This window comes from Cyprinodon variegatus, unplaced genomic scaffold, assembly GCF_000732505.1.
Source record: "Cyprinodon variegatus isolate N-32 unplaced genomic scaffold, C_variegatus-1.0 Scaffold322, whole genome shotgun sequence".
NCBI classification, from domain to species: domain Eukaryota; kingdom Metazoa; phylum Chordata; class Actinopteri; order Cyprinodontiformes; family Cyprinodontidae; genus Cyprinodon; species Cyprinodon variegatus.
This window is the reverse complement of record NW_015150775.1, coordinates 554,231-576,334: the sequence shown is the minus strand read 5'-3', so window position 1 is coordinate 576,334 and position 22,104 is coordinate 554,231. Positions and strand designations below refer to the sequence as shown.

Below are 22,104 nucleotides of genomic sequence, written 5' to 3'. Positions count from 1 at the left end.
AGATTTTTAACCTGTTTGGGGCACATGTGTTTATGTTCCTTCTCCCCACAGCTGGAAAAATTACCCCCCACACATGTTCAACGGCAAATGGTGATGTGATTTAAGGTGTGTGTGCTATAATTGGACAAACTCTGTTGCTTCTCTGTGCAGAAAATGGTTTTAACTATTCTTTCTTACAATTAGCCTATTTCAATTAGACTTCTATAGACTTTGGAGATTCTAGCCAATCCTGATGGGTCAATGATAAAACTCCACATACGTCTTATTATATGGAATTAATGCGAAGCCACACACATTTCAGATGCCTCAGGAGAGTGATAAAAATAATAAAAACATTTGTTCTGGTAAAAAAAGGAACTGAGCTAAAGCAAAGCGGTTGATTTTCTACAAGAACCTGAACATGGGTGTGAAAAATGAGCCTCCCTGCTGAAACTGTTTGACCAACAATATAGTTCCATTATTAATGCAGGCGAAGAACTGTTGCTAAGAACAGAAGAACTAATGCTAAACTGAAAGTTTTTTTTGTTGTTTTTTTACATTTTATTTCATTTTTTTCTAATTCAATATAAAAATGTATTTTATTTTTGATTTTTTCTATTTTGATTTTTTCTATTTGAGTTTTTCAGATTGAGCTTTACAAATTGCATTCCTTTCCCCTTACCTTTTCTACTTTCTGTGGGCCGTGTTCTGCCAGATCAGCATACGTTGTCAGACCAGCATACCCACAGTCAATACACATGTGCAAGACGTCAGATATGTGTTTATCCCTTTAATACGGTGAGAAGAAATTAAGCAGAGCTGCCCATAAACCACTGGAACGTTAATGAATAATTAAACACGCTTTAATCCATTTTTTAATAAGATACAGCTTGATAGTCCTAGTGCTGCCACAAGGTGATGGTACCACCCTGACGAGGTGATGTGGTAATACTGGTAGACAGGCGTAGGATTAAATATGGCCAGGGGCCCCTTAGAGAGGTGCCAGGATAGCACTGGTGGCCCCGTAAGTTCTGGCCCAACATAGCTGCTCTCAGCTCCTTTCCACAACACAGAAAGCCATTGTGCCCGGCTGAAAAAAGAACATTAGCCTCTGAGAAAAGGGCTTCCCCCCCGAAACCCCCGCAGACAACCAGCAAAGCTCTGCTTGATCATTTAATCAGTCTCTGAACTGAGCAAGGAAGAACCTTCCTTCCTTACTTCCTTCCTTCCTTCCTTCCTTCCTTCCTTCCTTCCTTCCTTCCTTCCTTCCTTCCTTCCTCCATTAGGTAACTGCTCTATATTTTACGGATGCCATCATTCCCGTTCGCTTATCAAAGGACAGTTGGAGGAATGATGCCTTGGAGAGAAGCTCTGACATTTGAATGTAGGAAGCAGAAAGATTTACGGCATTATGAAATGGATATTGCAAAACGACCTATCAGGAGATAGAGATGTATGTGTGCAAGAGCCGCTGAATGAAAAAAAAGGGTCAGTGCAAGTGGAGGGAAATAAAAGGAGACTCCCAGAGAAGACAAAAAGAGTTATCGCTTTACCCTTGTCTTGACTTCCTCCGGGGGCCTTTTGAAGAGCTCAGAAATAAAGCGACTTGTTCTGGCGCATCAGAGAGAGATTTCGTTTATGCCTGTGTTTACCCAACTGAGTGCAGCGTGGCTGCTGGCGTCAGCCGGCTGGTTTTTAAGTCTTTATGGCCCAGCCACCGCTTAGAGCTCAGGCTGCTCAAAATATAACACCACTGCTGCAGAGAGGGGCATCCTGTCAGCTGTTTGCATGGGAGAACTTATTGAGGTTTCACTTTGTTTTAGTTTAAGTTTAAGCTAGGGTCATTGCAAGGTCCTCGGTAATAATGTAGAACTCAGATGTGTGGGTGTCTGTGTCGATTCATGAATGTTTATGAGAGAGAGAGCATGTGTCCTTGTATTCCTGATAGAGTAGGTGATTCTCTCTCTCTCTCTGTCTTTCTCTCTGGGTGAGAGTGTAGAGCTGTGGAAATGGAGCCATCCATCGGATTACGGAGAGACAGCTCTTTGAAAAGGAGGGCCTCTATTTGCATAAGCGGTCATGGAAGGGAAAACCTGTAGAGAGAAAGAATGTGAGAGCGAGAGGAAGGGAAACAGAAAGGAGGAGAGAGGAAGAGATAAAAGAAGGGGGGTGAATCCTGTGGCTGGGACTGAGCACCGCGGGCAAGGATTTTGGCCAAGGGTCTCCTCAAAGCAAATGGAAAATAATAGGCTGTAAATAAATTGGTGCCACAGTAATAATAGCCCTGTCAAGCACTATGGAGGAGGAAAAGAGGGTCTGTGGGGGGTTAAGAGAGACTGAGATATGAGGAGACAGGGGGTCTGCAGGTATGATGAAAGAAAGATAAATGCAGGATGATGTTATGGAAGGAAAACTGGAAACCAAACACAGAGTACAAGCTATGAAGGTGGAGACAGTCGGCGGAGCTCGATGGTGTTCTGGCTCATGAGGATGTTTCATGGCTGCAGCCAGGGTGTCCATGCATGTGTGTCTCTGCCCCACTTTCTCCAAAGCATTGAATAATTTCCATTGAAACACATAGACAACATTTATTACCACCGTATTCTCTACTGTTCTCATAATAAAGACAGTTGAAGACGTGCAAATGAAAAGTGGAGGTTAAATATTCCAGGACGCTTTCTGATAACCTGCTCTGGAAAGGTTGATTTGAAGGGATTCTGATTTCCTCCCTAAAAGAGACAGAAGAACTGTTTTTAAAATACTTTTACTATCGCCTAAATGTTGTTGAAATCCAACACTTTATGAAATAATGTGATTGTTAATGAAAGAATTGTTGTACAATTGTCTGAATCCACATCTAGTTATAGCTAACAGATGGTAGCTCATCCAAAAAGAGTGTAGATTAAAAACCTGATCAACATTATATTTGCCAGAGTCATCAGTTTTATCAGCCAGAATTCTGATGAAAATTGAGCTTCTCTGGCTTCCTGCTAAATCAAGAATATAATTTAAAATTACATATAAAGCCTTAAATGGCCAAGCTCCATCTGATATCAGAGATCTGATTGTTCCTTATGTTCCTAACAGAGCACTTCGCTCTCAATCTGCAGGTTTACTAGTGGTTCCTAGAATTTCTAAAAGTAGAATGGGAGGCAGATCTTTTAGTTATCAGGCTCCTCTCCTGTGGAACCAACTACCAGTTTTAGTCCGTGAGGCAGACACCCTGTCTACTTTTAAGGCTAGGCTTAAAACTTTCCTTTTTGATAAAGCTTCTAGTTAGGGTGGCTCAGGTTATCCTGAGCTATCTCTATAGTTATGCTGCTATGGGCTTAGACTGCTGGAGGACATAGGGACCCCTTTTTCATCATTCTGCCTAATTCTATCTGTTTTCTCCCACTCTGCAGAATCTGTTAGTTCAATCTCTAACGTTATAATCTCTCCACTTTTTCTCATAGTAGCTTTGCCTCGTCTGTTCCTGTTTGGCTGTGACTCCATCTACATCTAGTTTTAGCTAGCAGACGTCCAGGGCACAATGAAGGGTTATACATTAGCTGAGGGAAAACAGAGCAGGTCTTCTCTTTGCTCTGACTGCATACATTGCTTTTAGGAAGAGGCAGCTGCCTGAGCCTGGGAGACAGTACTTTGGGAAGTAGAGAGAGATTCAGAATAGTTCTAGCTGCTGTTGTGAGAAACAGTAGAATAATTGCTACTTTCATGTAAAGTTCATACACTCACCAAAATCACAAAGAAAAGCAACTATATAGATTTTTCTCTTATTGCTTTTTTACAAACAGTTGCATGAGGGACCTGAAAAGTTGCCATATATAGCGACACAGTCACTAAGTTGGCAACACTGGACTGTAACGCATGTATGGTAATGGTACAGTATGTTAAATCATGTGCTTTACGTTATTTTTCTGAAGGAAGGAACACTTAATTTTAATTTTGTACGTTTTTTTTTATCAAGCTTGCTTAATATTGTGCAAAGCAAACAAGCTCAACATATTGTTCTTATTGTTTATTGTACTTATTTATTGTATTTTAATTTTTAATCAAAGTATTTCTGTTGAAATTTGGAGTTTTTATTCTTGTGGTATCGAAAATGGTATCGACTATCGAATATTTTCCTTAGTATCGGTATCGAGTTTAAAAGTTTAGTATCGTGACAACCCTAGTTTACATATTGATGTTAAGTTTAGTGAAGAAGCAAACAAACCATAATGACCCATAAGAACATAAGGAGCAGCAATTGAGTTGATTCCTTTCCGCTATCATCGTAACCCCCGTCCCCTTACGGGGGGACAACAATTCCTTTTAACAACCCCCTTTCAGAGACATAGACAGGTAACGGCTATTGCAGGTTAACAAAGATTTCAAAAGACCTCCATTCCAAAGGGGCGGACCCGTTCATCCAGTTCAATATGCATGTTTTCTAAGCAAAAACAAGGCTTTGTTTTTGGTCCACTCTATAAAGCCTGGAACTCAACACTATTTCTGACCTTTTGAATTGAAAAAGCTTCCTGGATGGGAAGCGAAACGTCTTCAAACATGGAAACAAACTCCAGTGGATTTTTTTGTTTGTTTTTTTTTGGAACCCCTAAGGACCAACAGCACCTTCTGTGTGACCAGGGAAACATTTTATCTCAGTGAAATTAACTGCTCTCTTTGCATTCATTTCATTAGCGTCTAGAGATAAACCCCTACAGGTTTTTTAAGGCCGATGATTTATTATCAGTCGAACAATTCCTCGATACATGTTCATATTATGTAGCATCTAATGTTGAATCAACAAGAAATGCTTAGATAGATGCAACAATTCCTTCTCTTTAAGACATGCAACAATATTGTTAAAGGAATTAAGTTGCTCAGATAGATCCAGATGCTAGATTTGTTTGTGTAGCCTTCCTGTTTTCCTCTTAAAGTCTTGTTCTCTCTTGCTCACACCTGAATTACCCGCTGGCTAGATAATAATATAGCTTCTAATATCTCTTTTCTTTCTGTCAAATAGAAAATGTATTGACTTTAAGTTGTCAGATGAACCGTATTTTTCCTCCTGTAAAGAGCCAGAACTCTCTGGACTTTAAGCCTCTATAAAAATCCTGAAGGCCAATCAACGTCAGTAACAAGGAAAGACACTAAACACAATTTATGTACTTAATGGTCGACTATCTGTTTACCGAAGCTTCTTTCAGGTCATTAACTGAGACTTAATGAGGTGCGTGTGTGTGGGGAGGTGGGGGCGGTGCAGACCTGTATGTCATTCTGCAGTCACTGATGAATACAGTGGAAACATTTTAACACTGCTGGTACTGATATGAACACAAGAAGCAGTCATCAGTGAGCTCATACGGCCTGCTCAATGAGCTGGAAGGAAGCAGCAATATTTTCCAGCTCACATATGACCAACATCAGCCATCAGAGATGGGAACAAATCGCCTGGCATAGCCTCCAAAACATCTCAGGTGTTCGTGGGTAAATAGATCTTAACAACCTTGTTTTTTGCAGTAAATGGCATAAGCAAACAGAATGTGGCGAACGACTGACGCACAGAGGGCACACAGAAGGACTGGGAAGTTCATTCTACTGTGGGAGGGGATTGAACGCTAAGATGGAGGTGTGCTAATTAGTATACAGATAAAAAGTGTGCGGGGATAGATGAAAAACAACCAAGCTAAGTAGGGCTTCACGATTTTGCCAGAACAAAAACTGCGATTATTTTAGACATATAGCGCTTATATTTCGATTTTCTTTTGCACTAACCACAGTCATATAAGGGATTGTTTTAAAAATGTCAGAAGCTTGTGTTTCCAGAGTCCGTTTTTGCAGGTCTTTAATGTAACCTTTGTGTGGAAAAGTGTTAACTTCTATTTGCAGACATGGATCTGCGAGCTAGCTGCATCTCTCTCTTCTCATCTGTGTGGTTGCAAACCCACTTTAAGCATTTTACCGCCACCTAAAGGGCTGGAATAAGATATTTAGCTACTTTCTCTTCTTAAATATATTCATTATCGTCCATCCATTTTCAGTCACGCTTATCCAAAGTGGGGTCGCGAGGGGTTCTGGTGTCTATCTCCAGCTGTCAATGGGCGAGAGGCGGGGTCCACCCTGGACAGGTCACCAGTCTATAACAGGGCAGCACAGAGACAAACAGGACAAACAACCATTCACACCTAAGGAGAATTTAGAGAAACCAGTTAACCTAACAGTCATGTTTTTGGACTGCGGAGGAAGCCGGAGTACCCGGAGAGAACCCACGCATGCTCAGGGAGAACATGCAAACTCCATGCAGAAACTCAGCGGCTGCTGAGTAGCCTCTTGTTAAATATAATACGACCTAAATTGGGGACTTCTGTGATTTGAAAATTGCATTTTCTTAAATTGTGATTATATTGAAAATGTAATAAATTGCCCAGCTTTAAAGCTAAGAGGGGAAAAAACTGTATGATGCTCTGTAGCACTCTTACTAACAAAGGTAATTGTGTAACAAATAGTTTACGCCCCTGGTTGTTCTGACAGGACAACAAAACCAAAAACCCATCAGAACCAGTTTTAGAAAGAACACAGCATCGTAATATTAGACGTTTCAAATTATTTTGGAGCCCGAGCGACAAAATGTTCAGTAAAGACCCTACTTAGAAGATGCCAGGAGTGATCAAACGTCTAGTTAAAATAATTTAGGAATAAATTGTTATTGTCATAATAAAAGCAGGGATCTACAACCTGTAGCTCCTGAACGGAAAAACAACCATATAATATAGTATAATAAGTTATTGTTTTTTTAAAGAATAGTTAAATTAGCTTTTCACAACAAAAAGACATTAAAGGAACCAGATATATGTTTTCAGATCTATGTTTCTTGCCATCAGGATTTTTTAAACATCTTTTTTCCACAAATATTTTTAATTTTTGTAACATTTTTACACTTTAAGAATGTTGTTTCGTAATTCAGTTTTTTTAAATTGAAAGAAAATGTTATTTTATTTCACTACAGTATGTTATCTTGTAGAGCTTGGTAGGATGAAGGGACTCTGATGAGAACCAAAGAGGGGCCCAATAAGAAAAGTTAGGAACCACTGCCAAAGAGAAAGGTTAACTACAGCTATGAGAGACATTTAAACTTCTCACTTGAACTACATACGAATTGGTCCAACAGTAAAAGATCTAAACTTTTAAACTAAGTTTGAATTGAAAAATAAAAGATGAAGAGTGTCATGGATGTAAACGCCACCACTGATCACAGCTTCTCTGAAAATTAACAAACACCAAGGTAATCTTTCAGCCTCCCACTGCAAAGCAATGAATTAACAAGGTCATTAAGTTAGTAGTGATGCACTACGCTCCATTGTGGGAAATGTCTTACACTCCATGTTAAATAAATCGCATTGCGTGCTGTTAATGAGATCCCAATGATGACAACCAGCTCCCCGGAGCTGCTGGGCCGCTGTGAGTGTTTGAAGCGCCTAAACGAAGCCTGGCACCTGCTTATCTGATAGCAAAGGTGCTTCAGTATTATAAAATCCCGTAAAAAGGTTGCAAACTAAGCTTCTCCGTCTCAGCAGCCTTTCCTCTGCCAAAAATGTTGTAGAAAAAGGGGAAAAACAGCGTGTTTGTTTTTATTTTGCCACCCATGCAGTCTATCGACGAGCCCCCGTGAATCCTGCAGACCACCGAGGCGGAGAGGAACCACCTGTCCATCCGCAAAAGCAGCACACATGCCCACTTCCTCCGCCCCACATCACCATATCCCTATTTACCCACGGTCAGTGCATCTCAGCACAGGTGGCTTAATGGGACAGATAGCACAGAGGCACAAACAAAAGCCTTGTTGGATTTCTCAAGCGGCTGAGAACTGCGTTCATAAATGCCATCTTACTTCTTAATAAGTCAACAGAGATGGCGCTCATGTGGCAGCTGGCGGAGGAAATGCGCCTGTAGCGAACACTCTCTGTGCTTGGTGGAACAAGACAATTAGTCCACCGTGGCAGCAGGTAGCAAGCAAACTTCATTTGTTACCATCCCTAATAACACTACCAGAGTAAATTAACAAAATGTTCGATTAGTTGAAGGGCAGCAGAAGGCTTTGTGATAATAACAATCCCAATCAATGCTATTTCTGAACCACCCTCATATGAGCAGAGTTTAAAGGATTTCAGTAAAGAGTTAATGTGTTTGAATGTGCAAGTAATGAGCTCTCAAGGATATGTGGCAACAGAAAGCACGGCGGCGCGCATCTTCACAGGTCTACCAGTGTAATCAATCCAGAGATAATATTCCGCTAACTAATAAAGCTGCAGGCAATGAATGTAATATCAATATCTTTAGCTGTTCTGCTCCAGTGAGAACTCAAAGCGGCTGATTCTCAGATAATGTGACGTGAAGACATAACCCAGGAGGATGGGTTAGAAAACACTCCTTTTAGGCCCAGATGAACCCTTCTGCTTGGCTTGGTCTAAATAATTGGTCTGCTGTGGTTTGTTGCAGGAGGATAAAATAGAGGAGGTCAACAGCTTAGGGAGAGAGGTGAGGCTGCAGGGCCAGGAGAGACAAGGAGGTCAACAAATCAAGGTGTTTAATTATAGCTACTTCTAGAGTTTAAACAGTGCGCCAAGTCTGTTGTTGTAAATGTTGAACTGCCATTTTAACACCCTTTAAATATTTAATTTATATATTTTTTAACAAAGACTTTATTTTATCAGATCCATATTCAAAATCAATGATTAATACAATAAGCCAGAAAGAACAGCTTCCAATACAACCATACAAACAATTGAGTAACAACAACCAAACAAGTCGGCGAGCTGAAAATCCATGTTTTTTTTTTCTTTATTAATATTATTATTATCTTTTTTATTTTATTTAATTTTTTTTACTTGGGGGATGAAATAAAGGAAAAATCTTTCTCGAGTGACATTTATTTTTCTCATAACAGAGTAAATATAAGTATGCCTTTAAAATCTGTACCTGTGTTTACATTTATCTTACTACAATAATAACTGGAAATATGTCTTCAAAGGGTTCCATCTTTTCTCAAATAAACCAGTGGACAAGTTTCATTTTGCTGTTATTTTCTCCATCGTATAAACATTCACTAGTTTCTCTTTCCATTGATTTACAGTAGGGGGTGAAGATAATATATTTTAATGCACATAAATTTGGAAATGAAAATTTATCATAATCATAATTGCCCATTTTCATTATAGCAAAAAAATATATATTATATTGCCATTTTCTAAGAGAGTGTTTGCAGCCATGTCTCAGTGAAATGTAAAGAAAACACCATATATGGATGATTTATGGATCAGAAGAGCAGAGAATGACAAATGGAATACATTATAAAAAAACAACAACAATGAATTAGCTACTTATTATGAATGTTTCAATTAAAATATTGGCTTCAAGCAAATGACCCACCTAACGGACACAGGGCCCATTTCAGCATGTGATGGTGACATCAGATAGACCAAGCACAGTCAGCTGCCAGTGTTCTGTCAGATTAGCATAACCCGTCAGATTAGCATACCTATAGTCAATATGCATGGGCAAGATCTCAGATTTGCCTCTAGTTTTGTAGGAAGAATAGACTTTAAACTACCTCACTACCTCAAAAAAAAAAAAATCTAAGGTGAGATCACCATATGCTTTAAAAAACACCAAAAAGTAAACAATTCATTTTTTTGTTTTTGTACATGACTAAAGGGAAATTGAGGTAGTTTTTTTTTTTTTTTTTACAAAACTAAAGTGATAAACAGGTACTGGCTGTGGGTATGCTCATCTAACCGGGTGTGCTCATCTGACAGAACACGAGTCCAGGGACCAACTTCAGCGGCTTTTTGTGTCCAAGAAGTTTCTCCAATAAAAAAAGATTATAAATCGATGCTAGATGTGTTTACCAAAGATATATAGTTGTGGTATTTAGTTGTTTTTTTCCCCCAGTAAATGAGCTAAATAAACTACAGACTGTATCTCAGTAGTTTTATTTTCCTCCAGCAGGATTTTGTGCAGAAAGGTGAGCCTCTCAGCTCTTTGTTTAAACAGCCACTGCAGTGAATTAAAGGTAGAGAGGGATTCACACAGAGTGCCTTTAAATCCCACCTCTAAGCAGCTGCTCTCAGGCAACATTTCTCCTGATTTCCTTCTCCTAGCTGGAAACAATCATAAGAAAAGTTTTCAGTATATAAATCTGCACTATAGTGGAGTTCAAGGTTCTCTACATATAATATCTCCCTGGTAACTTCGCCTTTGTTCTTGTTTTCAAATCTCAAATAGCAATTGTCTTAAATTTCGAATATGAGCTCCAAACCTTAACTAGATGAATAATAATTTTAAAAATGTGATATATGCCAGAGCCTAGAGATGTCAGGAAAGAATGTTCCTGATATCATGAACCACTCTGAGATTTAAAATTATCTCAACCTTAAATGTACAATCAGTTGGATCATGGAGGGCAGTGGAAATACATCCAACTTGACAACCTTATATAATGTAGTAATCTCCAGCTAGCTGGGAAGCTTACTGACTAGTTAACATCATCCTAGTCTGAGATGGGGGCAAAGTATAAAAAAAGTTTCAGGTGAAAAGTTTAATGGGAAAAAAATGCAATCCTAACTGATTCATATTTGTCATTAAAGTCACATAGAAAAGGAATCTGTAATCCGATCTAATTTAATCTCAGCAGCTTCTAACATTTTCTCTATCAGATGTCGCTGCAATAAGCAAAGCAATGATTTTGTCTCATTTAACTCAATGTTTGGTCTCAAGATAATGTTGCAACTCTAAAACCTTTGGATTCACTCTATAAACGAACCATATCATTCTGGACTGATTATGTGTTATCTATGAAGTCATGCCTGGTTTATTATCTCCCCTAGCCCATCACTGTGCTGTTGGCTGAACAGAAAAGTAGAACCAGAGGTGCAGGAAGTGCAGATCATATTATTCCTTTAGGACAAAGTGCATTTTGTCAGCTTTTTCTCTTCAAGCTGCTCCTGAATAATTTCTCACTCCGATGATCATCAGAGGTTTTAACATAAATACATTTAAGATGCAACTAAAGAGATGGTTCATTAATAAGCAGAGACATGGACCCACAGCCAGACCTGCTCCTTCTGTCCTGTTTGGTGTTTGTTGTTTTATTTTGTCTGAAGTGTTTTCAATTTAATCTTAAAGACTTTTTACTTGTCTTATATTTTTCATCAAGTTTTTTTTTATCTGGTTTCTTTTAAGGAACTTTTTACCATTTTTAATTGAACTTTATTGAAAAATGACAAATGCATTTAACCCCTCCCCTTGGGGAGCAGTGGGCTGCCATTGTGCAGCGCTGTGGGAGCAGTGTGGGGTTAAGGGTCTTTCTCAGGGACCCAGATTGGAGTCTAAGGGGATAGAACCAGGTACTTGTAACCTTCTCAGAACACAAGGTTACCCTCTAACCACTAGTCCAACGCTCCCCAAAAGGACTGCAGGTGATTTGTGGGTAATCCTGACATATTGACAGCAGTTTTTCCAGCACTAGATAAAAATAACTACAAATAATGCATCTAACTAATCTCTTTTACCATTTATAATTTCCATTTTTTTTGATGACAACTGCAATTTAACATGTCGTACAGGTCTAACGATGCTCTCTTTTATTTTCAGTTGGGGATTTCAGCTCTAGATTAAAATAAGTAAAGGAGATCATTTCAAAGTATATAAATGTATATAAATAAAGTATATAATTTATAATATTTAATCTCCGTGCCTTTACTATTCTGAGATTCATGGATCCGAAATCGATATGTTTATCTGTCCCAATAATGAAGAAAGTTCTAAATGGGTTATCAGTGAAAATAGGCTTGATGTATGAGGCAGATCTATTCATCCTATTTCTATAATATACTTAAGTTGAGGCGGAAAAATCTTAAACTGTAGAAAAGTTTACTGCAGGAATGATTTAATAAAAACAGTCCATTTTAACACTTCTACTTGGGATTTGTTTTTAGGTTGGAATCTGTAGTGTTAACACGATTTACTGTTGCTTTCTTTTCTTAGATTAATCTCAAGTTGCTTTCTAGGATGTACATGCATACCCTTATGCCTGATTCCTGCTTGTAGAGAAGAGTTGATGACAGCCTCTTACAAAAACAAAAAATACCAATGATGCAGATAACATTAAAGCAAACAAAACTCTGGTATCTACTGAGATACAACAGGATCAGAGGTGCTGCAATAGGATCAGAAGATGAAGACAAATAAATCGGTGCGTCCCTAATTTCAGCAGGTGTTTCAGAATCGTTTTTAGTGATGTTTAAAATATGATTTGTTTTTATAAAAGGGAAATTTGCTGATAAACAGAAACTTTTAAAGAGAGAGTTTGTTCTCAAAAGGAATTGAAATCTTGCTAATGTGAAAAACTAGATTATTTCTGCGCTGTGTTAAAGATCAGATGCTGTTAATCAAACAGAAAAATCTCTTTGGAAATACAAGAAGAAAGAGATTTTACCTGAGGAGGAAAATATTAATACTGAAACCGGCTTTAGATCAGTTTAAATGCACATCGATTTAAGCTGGTGAAGATTCTCAGTCATCCAGGTCATAGTTTTTTTCCAAAAAGTTTAAAAAACCATTCCCTTGGCTTTGTTTTCCAGTTTTGAGGTTTTTTCCTTTCTCTTCAGGGAGGTTTTTTTATTTAAAATGTCTGAATTAGCGTTCTTTGTCCAAAATGTTAACATTCTGGTCCTCAAAAGAATGTCAGTTTTCCATAGGGTGCAGACGTACAGCTGAGTTGTCCGGAGGAGGACAAGAAGACAGGTGGTTTGAAAGGGGTGTGAAGGAAGCCATTTATGTTAAGAAAGAAAAACCAACCTAAACAGACTCAGGTTTCAGCTCTTAAAAAACTTACAATGCAGCAATAGAGTTGATTCCTTACAGCTATCATCGCAAACCCCACCCCCATGCAGGACTAAAACATCTCACCTGTTCAGCCAGGCCAACCATTCCCCCTAAAGACCCCCATTTCAGAGGCAAAGAAGAGTATCGGCTATTGGAGGCTAACAAAAAATCTCAAGGACTCCTCATTCCTAAGGGGCAGACCCGTTTTGGTTTAATTTGCATGTTTTCTAAGCCAAAAGAAGACTTTCTTTGAGGCTACTCTATAAAGCTTGGACCTCGACGCTAATTCTGACATTTTAAATTGAAAAAGCTTCCTGGATGGAAATAGAAATTTCTTCAAACTTGGAAACAAAGTCAACTGGATTGTTTTTTTGTTTTTTTTACTTTTTTGGGACATTGATTTATTAGATCTAAGTTTAGAAGAAATGAAAATCCAAATTTGCAGTAAAATACTCAGGTATGGCTGAAGGCATCCCATCCAATGCATTAATCCTGCACTCAAGGCTCTGTGATATTAAACACTCATCAAGGATTCTCTTTGCTGCTCTTCCTCCTATCTGCACATTTTTTAATTATTTTACCTCATCCCTAAACAGTCCTAATCTTTCCTCTTTTCTTCTGCCTAAACATGAGGCCCGTTTGTGTTTATTAATGTAAAAGAAAGAAGCAGGAGGAAGGGAGAGAGATACAATCTGGAACAGGAAGAGGAAAAGGAAGGGTTGAAAGCAGCGTGTTGCAGTTAACATAAGGAGACAAGGAGGAAGGAGCGTGTTTCGATTGCTCTGTGTGTGTGTGTGTGTGTGTGTGTGAGAGAAAGCAAGTGTGAACTGTGCCTGCAGTTATTCACACGTGAGAAGGAACCGGAGTGAGAGAAAGTGAGCCAGCATGAAGGGCAAAGATTGTGTTTATGTTGTGCATGTGCGCAAATGTGAGCGCTCACTCGTGCATGTCAGGAAACCACGGTGTCCCTGGCTCTCCAGTGTTTACAGACAGGAAATGTTTGTCCAGGCAAAAGGGAAGAAATCTCGCCTCCCCGCAAGGCAAACACTGCTGGATACGCACAAAGACAAACACACAAACATACAGAGCGCTCGCGACAGTGTGAAAAGAGGAATCCGACGGGAGTTCCAGCCTTTGTGACTGAGACGGGGTATTTGGTGTTTGGGGAAGTGGGAGTGACAGGGCTGGGCACCAACTGTTCTTCACTTCCCTCGGCTCTATACAGCTGCACATGCAAGCTCCAGCAGATGCAACATAAAACAGAATAGATGTGTACGGTGACCTCCTGTGAACCGGTAAGCGTGAGGACAGGTCTGCCAGCTCCATTTCACACAATCCAACCACATCTGCATCTTTAACTGGCTGGGTACCACTGATGGCAGCCAGACCTAGCAGAAAAATAGGCTGATCTTCTGGAAACAGAGTTACAGTGAAGGAAAATTCCCAGGATGACCTGAAGCAGCTCCTGTTTTTGTTCCATTTAGTTCGTAGCTCCAGGTTTTAGAAGGGCGGTTCTGTGGAAAGCTTAAATGCAGTTATCTAAGCTGAAATAACAAACCCTTTCTGTGTCTTCATTCAGCGTAAATCCTGATGAGCTGGTCCTACAGGTCGAAGCTAACAGCTGGACTGAGGGGGCAAAACAAAAGCGGACCTCTGAGCAAAAAAAAACAAAAAAAACAAAACACCAACAGCTTTATGATAAATAGATTTCTGGAACCTTGGTCTTGTCTTGTTATTTGTACAAATGAAGGGAAACGGAGGATGGAAGTGGTGCTTCACCAATAATCCTCCTGCTAGAAACAAACCTAATGTAGAAACGAACATTACTGCTATTAGAATAGCTTTATTTAAATTGCTAATACATGTTTCTTCTGTGTAAAGTATATAAAATTAATAATAATGGAACTTTTATTGATCTCACATTGGAGAACTTTACCTCTGCATTTATCCCATTCCCTTGGGGAGGCGGCGGGCTGCCATCGTTGGGTGACCGGGGTGCAATCGGGGGTCAGGGGTCTTGCTCAGAGACCTAGAATGTTAATCTGTGGGAGTGGGACTCAAACTCAGAACCTCAGGATTCCAAGCTCTATGCCCTAACCACTAGGCCATCACTCCTCCATATATATTTCAAATAATTTCATTACATAAATGGAGGAGGATGATATAGATAATACAATATCTGCAGAAAGGAATCAGCCCTAAAAATCAGCAGCAGGATAATTATTTTTTTTGGCCTTAAAAAACCTGTTTATGCTAATCTCTACTGAAAAGTGTGGCCTGAGGCGCGGTGCAGCAGCAGAGCACATGAGCCACATACGGTGGTCAACCCAGGTTTGAGTCCTGAAGCTACACAGCTGAATCTTCCGTCATCAAACACACCTTATCCTGAGACAGGATCTAAGATTCAATCTGGATGTGTTAAAGTTTCACTGATTGCAGGGAGACCAGCAGGTGATTGCCAAACATTAAACGGAGGAAGAAATTGCTCTTATGAAAGAGCACCTTTCACCCGGTTTTAGCAAGTCAGTTCTAAAGCTTTTCGCAGCTCATATAAAAAGATCTGTTGCGTGACCATCAGTCACGATGAGAGTAATTGTGAAATGTATTTTAGGACTACTCAAACTGTGTTCCCCAAACAAACAATGTGCTTCTCTGACTGTCCAGCCTCATTTCCTTGTGATCTCTGCTGAAATTTCCATGTGTCTGAGCACTGATGTGTGTGTGGGTTTGTAAATTAAGGACAGCGCTTGAGGCGGCATTGTTCGCGGTGTGTGTGGCTCTGTTTACAGACACACACATCTTTCAAAACAGGAATTATATGAGCACCTCACAAGCACACAGCGCTGTGCTAAAGCAGGTAGACCTCCAGGACTTTCTCACATTTTTTAGATATATTTGGATTGTTTTACAAGAATTTGATGCGACCAACAGAAAATCCAGGGCATCCAGCCATCATGAAGTCATCTAATTAGGAAATACAGTCTCCTATTATGCATTTTTCCTTTCGAATAAATATGCTGGTTAGGATTCTCAGTCATCCAGGTCGTAGTAATTCCAAAAAAGTAAAACAAAACCAAAACCAAACTTTTTTTTTGGTTTGAAAACATGCAAATTGAACTGGACGAATAAATCCAGCAGCCCAGGTGGGAGAATCTGCATTTTATGGCAGGAAAGCCAGATGATGGTCAGATTAGCCCAAAAGTGAACATCCTAAATGATGTGTGCGCATCTGATCCCTTTAAATGCACCATTTTCTTAGGGAAGCGCTGCGGTGGCAGCATCATGCTTTGGGACTGTTACTCTCATAGCCCACCATGGCTTTTAATATAGGCTGATGGATAACATGTTATATCATTGTTTAAAGAAACAGATTAGGTTAATAGAAAGCTATTTCACTGGTTTAATAACATTTAAAATTGTACCTTTATGCATTCTGGATAGCTATACTTGACTAAGGTTTACATGACGGAAAGGTTGCTGTTTGGAAGCCATGCTGTGGAAGCAGGAAGAGCGGTGATCGTTGATGTGACTCTGATTTTTGAGAGTAGAGAGTGTGCTGACATTTACCATTGTTAAACAGGGCAGTAAGCTTACAGGCCAACAACAAATCAATTTGTCTCAGCATTACAGTAAAGCAGTGCATCGGGTCAGTCATAAGATCACAGATGACGATAGCCGTCAACTTTCCCGTCACTTTGAGCTCCTTTGTGCCAAGAAAAATGTTTAAAGAACTTCTTTTGTGCCGTCTGCCATCAAGGAGCTGAACAAGTTGAAAATGTAACTCGATCTGATCTGCTTTCTTTCCCTTGACGAAGCGAATCTGCTTCTGTGTCTGCAATGAACTGTTTTGTAATTGTATTTTTAGGTATTTGGAGCAGCATGTCTGCCACAACGGATCAGCCAGTCACCTAGACTGACTGGATTCAACCCTGCATGGAGGAAAGGTACTTTTTGTAACAGCAGGTTCACTTTGCAACAGGACCACACAAATAACACGTTGAGTTCCCCAAGGGTCAATCTTTGGGCCCCTCCTATTTAACATCTACATGCTAGGGGGGGAACGGTTTATGAAAACCGTCTCGGTTCGGTTCGCGTGTGTTTCGTTCGGTTCATGCGCTGCTCCTTTTTCCCATAGGCGAAGCGTTTACACTCCAGAGCAGAAGGTGGCGGTACTGCGACCAAAGCCAACCGCCAGTAGTAAACAAGAAGAAGAAGCGAAGCAGCGTAGCCGGGTGTAGCAGAAAAAAATCAGTTGTTGTGGAGAATTGTGTGGGTATGGCGAGTGGGAAAGAACAGGAGTTGGAAGACGCGCCAGCAGCACTTTATAGGTCTGCTGTATGGGACCACTTTGCATTTAGAGTGACCTACGATGATGGCGGAAAGAAAGTTGTGGATAAAAGTGCAACAGTGTGCAAGCATTATGCAACACATGTTGTTTATGCTAACAGCAACATGACCAACATGTCAGGCTAACAATCAACATATACTGAACCGAACCAAAAACCGTGACCACGAAACCGTGAACCAATATGATGACAACACTCAGCTTTACATTACCGTGTCACCAGGTGGCTGTAAACTCATTGCATCTCTGGGTAAATTCAAAACTCTGTTCAGTTCAAAAGTACTTTATTAATCCTAAAGTAAAATTAAATGTTGCAGTAACTCATAGGTGATCCACAAAAGGAGAAACTAAAGTTCTGGTAAATTAGAATAGCAGAGTCAGGCTAGCAAAGCTACTCTAACGTGCAGCGACCTTCTAGAAATACAGAAATAAAAAAATACTAATAATACTGCTGGACAAAGGACACTCTGTTGAATGTCCCATTTTAGACAAAGAAGACAGGCGGTTTGAATGGGGCGTGAAGGAAGCCATCTATGTTAAGAAAGAAAAAACAACCTTAAACAGAGGGGGGGGACTCAGATTAAAAAAAAATAAAAATGCAGCAATTGAGTTGATCCCTTCCTGCTATCATCGCAGCCCCTTTACAGAGGAACAGAACACCTCGCCTATTCAGCCAGGCCAACAATTCCCTTTAACGACCCCCCTTTCAGAGACATAGACAGGTATGGGGCATTGCAGGCTAACAAAGACTCCAAACGACCCCCATTCCACAGGGGTGGACCCACTGGTCCGTTTCAATTTGCTTGTTTTCTAAACAAAAACAAAGCTTTTTGGGCTCCTGTATAAAACCTCAAACTCAACGCTATTTCTGACATATTGAATTGAAAAACCTCCTGGATGGAAGAGAAACGTCTACAAACGTGGAAACAAAGTCCAGTGGATTGTTTTATAACTTTTTTGGAACTAATAATACTAATAAACCTAAAGGACATCTAAAAGATGGAACAGGGAGAATACAGGGAGAAACAACCAATCAGGCTTAAGATCGAAGTGTTTAAATCATCTAGGTAAATCAATTAAATATCTGTTTATGTTCAGATACCCTGTCTGTCTAATCTGTCTGAGCTTGAGCTGTTTTCAGTCCCTCGATGTGTAAACCATAAATACTGGCTTATTCTCCTTCACCAAAATGATAGTGGCAGAGGGGGGGAAATGTGCTGCAAATCCAAAAATGTCCACAAACACAAAAATGAACACAAAAAACATGTTTAAACGCTGCTGCTTCCCATTATTAAAGGAAAACTCTGTGTCTGCACCTTGAACCTGTTTCTCTCCGGTTCTTTTTTGTGAAAAGAGATCCCTCGAGACAAACTCTTTAAATAACACTTCATAACTTATATGTATTATAAAACCATGCGACATGACAACAGATTTAGATAGAAATTGCAATCTTACTCAGATCAGACACGTGGCTTAGAGTTATAGAATGCAATGGCTTACCAACCGGGCTCACTTCTCAGGAAGTGGCCACGATTAACAGTTAAAGAAGCATTTTATACAACTCCAGTCTGCAACATCATTACATCATTACATCATTACATCATTACATCATTACATCATACACGTTTGCAGATGGGGAGGCATCCATGGCTCCAGCCTTATCAAAATATTAGAACAACACCGCTTTCATTCCATTCTCTAATCTTTGCCATGCACAGAATGAAGATTATAACTGTATATAGCCGGACTGAGGAACTGACCTAATTAGATAAACTATGGGGGAAAACATCAGTTCTGATACGCAACAGGCAGCTAATCTTAAGGTGTAATGAACACACACATGATCAATGATAATTATCCTAACACCATCATCTTTGATCTCAGTATTTATCTGTCGCAATATTTTCTCAGATTTTTGTGTCAGTTTAAGTTTTGAGTTGGCCGTGTAGTTTTGCATCCCTCGGCCTTCATATAGAATAAAAAAAAAATGGATGAGAAATGGATTGGGAATACTTCAGCGAGGCCCTCTACTGACACACACACCCAGAAAAAGAAAGTAAATCTCTAACAGCCGCAATGTCATTCAAGAAGCAACTTGCTCTGGAGTCTGTAGACGATAAAAAACTGAAACCCAAAACCAAATGAAAAAATGGTAAAAAGGTTGACTTACTGGCTGGAGAGGGGGTGCTGTATCCACTGATGGGGAGTCCTGAAAGCGCTGGAGGCGACATGCTCCCCAACATGTGGGGGAAGAAGTAGGAGTAGGCGGGCATGGGGAAGCCGTTTAGGTGTCCGCCTGGCACCGGGTTGCCCTTCCCGGCCATGATGGCTCGCTCACAAACAGCTCAGTGATGAAGTCAACAGGATGTGACTGAGCAGAGGAGTCAGTACAGTTCCTGGGATGATTTAATCCCCCATAGAGAAGCTCAGTCAGCAGGTATTCCCAAAGACGGTCAGAAAGAACATTTATAAATTAATCCTCCTCAGGTTAAAAAAGTTCAGAAAAAGAAAACCTGATGTAGAAGTCACCAGAACAAAAATCCTGTTTGTTCAGGCAGAATGTGTGTGTTTGTCTTCAGGGATGACTTACTGTGGACAAAAACATGAAAAAAGACACACAGCAGGAATATAAAAAGGTCTTTTATGCCTCCTTTCTCACGTATTGTTCAGCAAGCTCAAAGGCCGTGTTTGCAGGAGGCGTTGGAGGGCCGGGGAAGTAGCATGGCTATTCTTTATCTTTAAGACGAAGGTCGAGAAAGAGGCAAGTCGAGTCACGCAGACGAGGCTTTGATGGCAGCAAACGGGACTAGTGATCGCGGCGATAAGGGCCTGCTAGTGGCTGGGATGCTTTTCACAAGTGTGCAGATTCCCTCTTCCACTTCAGAAGCTCGCCAGGGGAATGCGCAGATCACATGATGCCACGAAACATTTCCTCTCCTCTGCGCTTTCAAAGCTTCTCCCTGGAAAGAATAAAAAAAAAAACATTTAGTGCTTCAGTGACAAGCTAAAGAGATCACATCCCTTTGTAGTAACGCGCTTGAGCAAAACTGTTCCTCTCTCGTGACACTAATTAATAGTAGTGTCTCAGCTGTGATGTTACAGAACCCCGCCGTCCTCCTTAATCGTCTAATGGCGTGTTAAAGTTGGAGGTGTGCGAGGTCTCCTAGCAGCTCTGCGTCCTTGTGCACAGGCTCATTAACGGTGACGGGCTGCGAACGCCGTGCCAGCCCAGCCAAGACAGCGACGGGGACAGCAACGCCGAGGCAAACTTTACTAATTACACCAGTAGCAGAAGGCGAGACCAAGGCGGCGTTCTGGGAACCGCTAGACATCCCCGCTGTGGGGTTTGGATGGTGAACGAAACAGATCTGTGATCGCAGAAGAAAGCGGGACACAGGGGCCCCGACAGCTACAAAACCACAGGAAACAATCACCATAACACAGGATGTTAGCCCTGCTACACCTCCAACTGTATTAGACCGACTTTTTCTTCCAAACCTCTTGTTCAAACACTCATCACTTCTCTTTTTCTTTCTGACAGCTTTATGAGCAAAAGAAGCAACCTGTGTGAGCTGACAGTGAAAAGGCAGGAGGAATGTGTCTTTGCATGACTGCAGCCATTCAGGAATGTGGCATTCTAGCAGGAATGACATGGGTACATCACAGGTGAACTCCTGGACAGGAGGTCAGGTCACACATGTCTGAATGCCTGTTCCCACTTGTATTTGGCATACAAAGCGCCTGGTAGGACAAGTGAGAGGGGAGCAGAAACAAACCACAAAAACACCCTCAGCATCAGTGCATCAGAAGAGGAAATTACATTTTGTTATAAATATCAGGTCCGCCTTAAATGAGGATGCAGCTGAGTTCCCAGAAGTCCGACCGGACTCATTTCACAGGCTTTGCATTCCATTTGCCTCTTTATTAATCCACTCGCTGTCAGCGTTCCATGGGGTCACTTTCCCACATCCACCTGCCGTGTGCTTTGTTTAGGAAGTGGGCTGAGAGAAGGAAATGCTTTCATGAGAGAGATTTAACAGTCTGTTTTAGAGCCACAGAGAGTCGGGCATCGTTTGAATTCTTTTTCATGCAAACTTTACATCCTATGAATCACCTTTAGAGTCATATTTGAATCTGTGACCTTAAAACACACTGAGGATGCATCAAGCTTGATGCAGTTCTCTTGCTGAAATATTAACACCCAGACTATTATATCAGGGTAACGGCAAAATAAAAGGCTCCACACCATCAGAATTCATAAGAAAAATATGTTAAAATGTTGTAAAGTATATGATAAAGGATTCAGAGTTTAAAATGAATCTAGATATCATGAAAGGTTAAAATGTATTTCAATTTTTAAAAACCAAAACCAGCGGCTCCTGTCTGTTTTGCAGTGAAGCTAGCTGATGGGTCCAGCGCAGATCTCACAGGCTGCTGCCTCGTCCTGAAGCCCTGCATGCAGTCAGAGCAACGACAGCAGAGAGGAGACAGCTAATGCATAACGGCTGCATAAAGCGGCTGATCATTCCGCCCTGGACTACAAAGCAGGATGTGAATACAATGTAAATGTAGTTTTTAATCTAGTCTTTTTTTCTTTCTAACTAAATTAATTACCTGTACAGAAGACAATTAGGGCCAATCGGAAAAGAAAGTTAGCTGATTTTCTATTTCATTTAAATTTGGACTTTAATCTCAGAAACTTTTCTCCCATATCAAAATCAAATAAAATTAAAAAATCTGTTATTTATTTATTTATTTTTTCATGTGGCCCTAATCCTCTTCCGTAGCCTGATTACCACATGGTTTGAATAACTTATTTACCTTATAACGCATGTGCCTCCCACTACTGTCATATAGTTATGCTGTTGTAGGTTTATTAGGGATGCACGATATTGGGATTTTGGCCGATATCC

The 22,104-nt window shown here is 40.3% G+C and overlaps 1 protein-coding gene across 2 annotated transcripts in view; it reads right to left on the bottom strand.

Moving 5' to 3' along the window:
- Positions 1-22,104, bottom strand: part of rara (retinoic acid receptor, alpha) — a 269,315-nt gene that overhangs the window by 118,433 nt on the left and 128,778 nt on the right. For both annotated transcript variants that reach the window (XM_015384768.1, XM_015384769.1), the window contains one exon: positions 19,362-20,151. In XM_015384768.1, coding sequence (XP_015240254.1) covers positions 19,362-19,515 — 154 coding nt within the window. In that variant the 5' untranslated portion in view covers positions 19,516-20,151. The remainder of the gene's footprint in view (positions 1-19,361; positions 20,152-22,104) is intronic.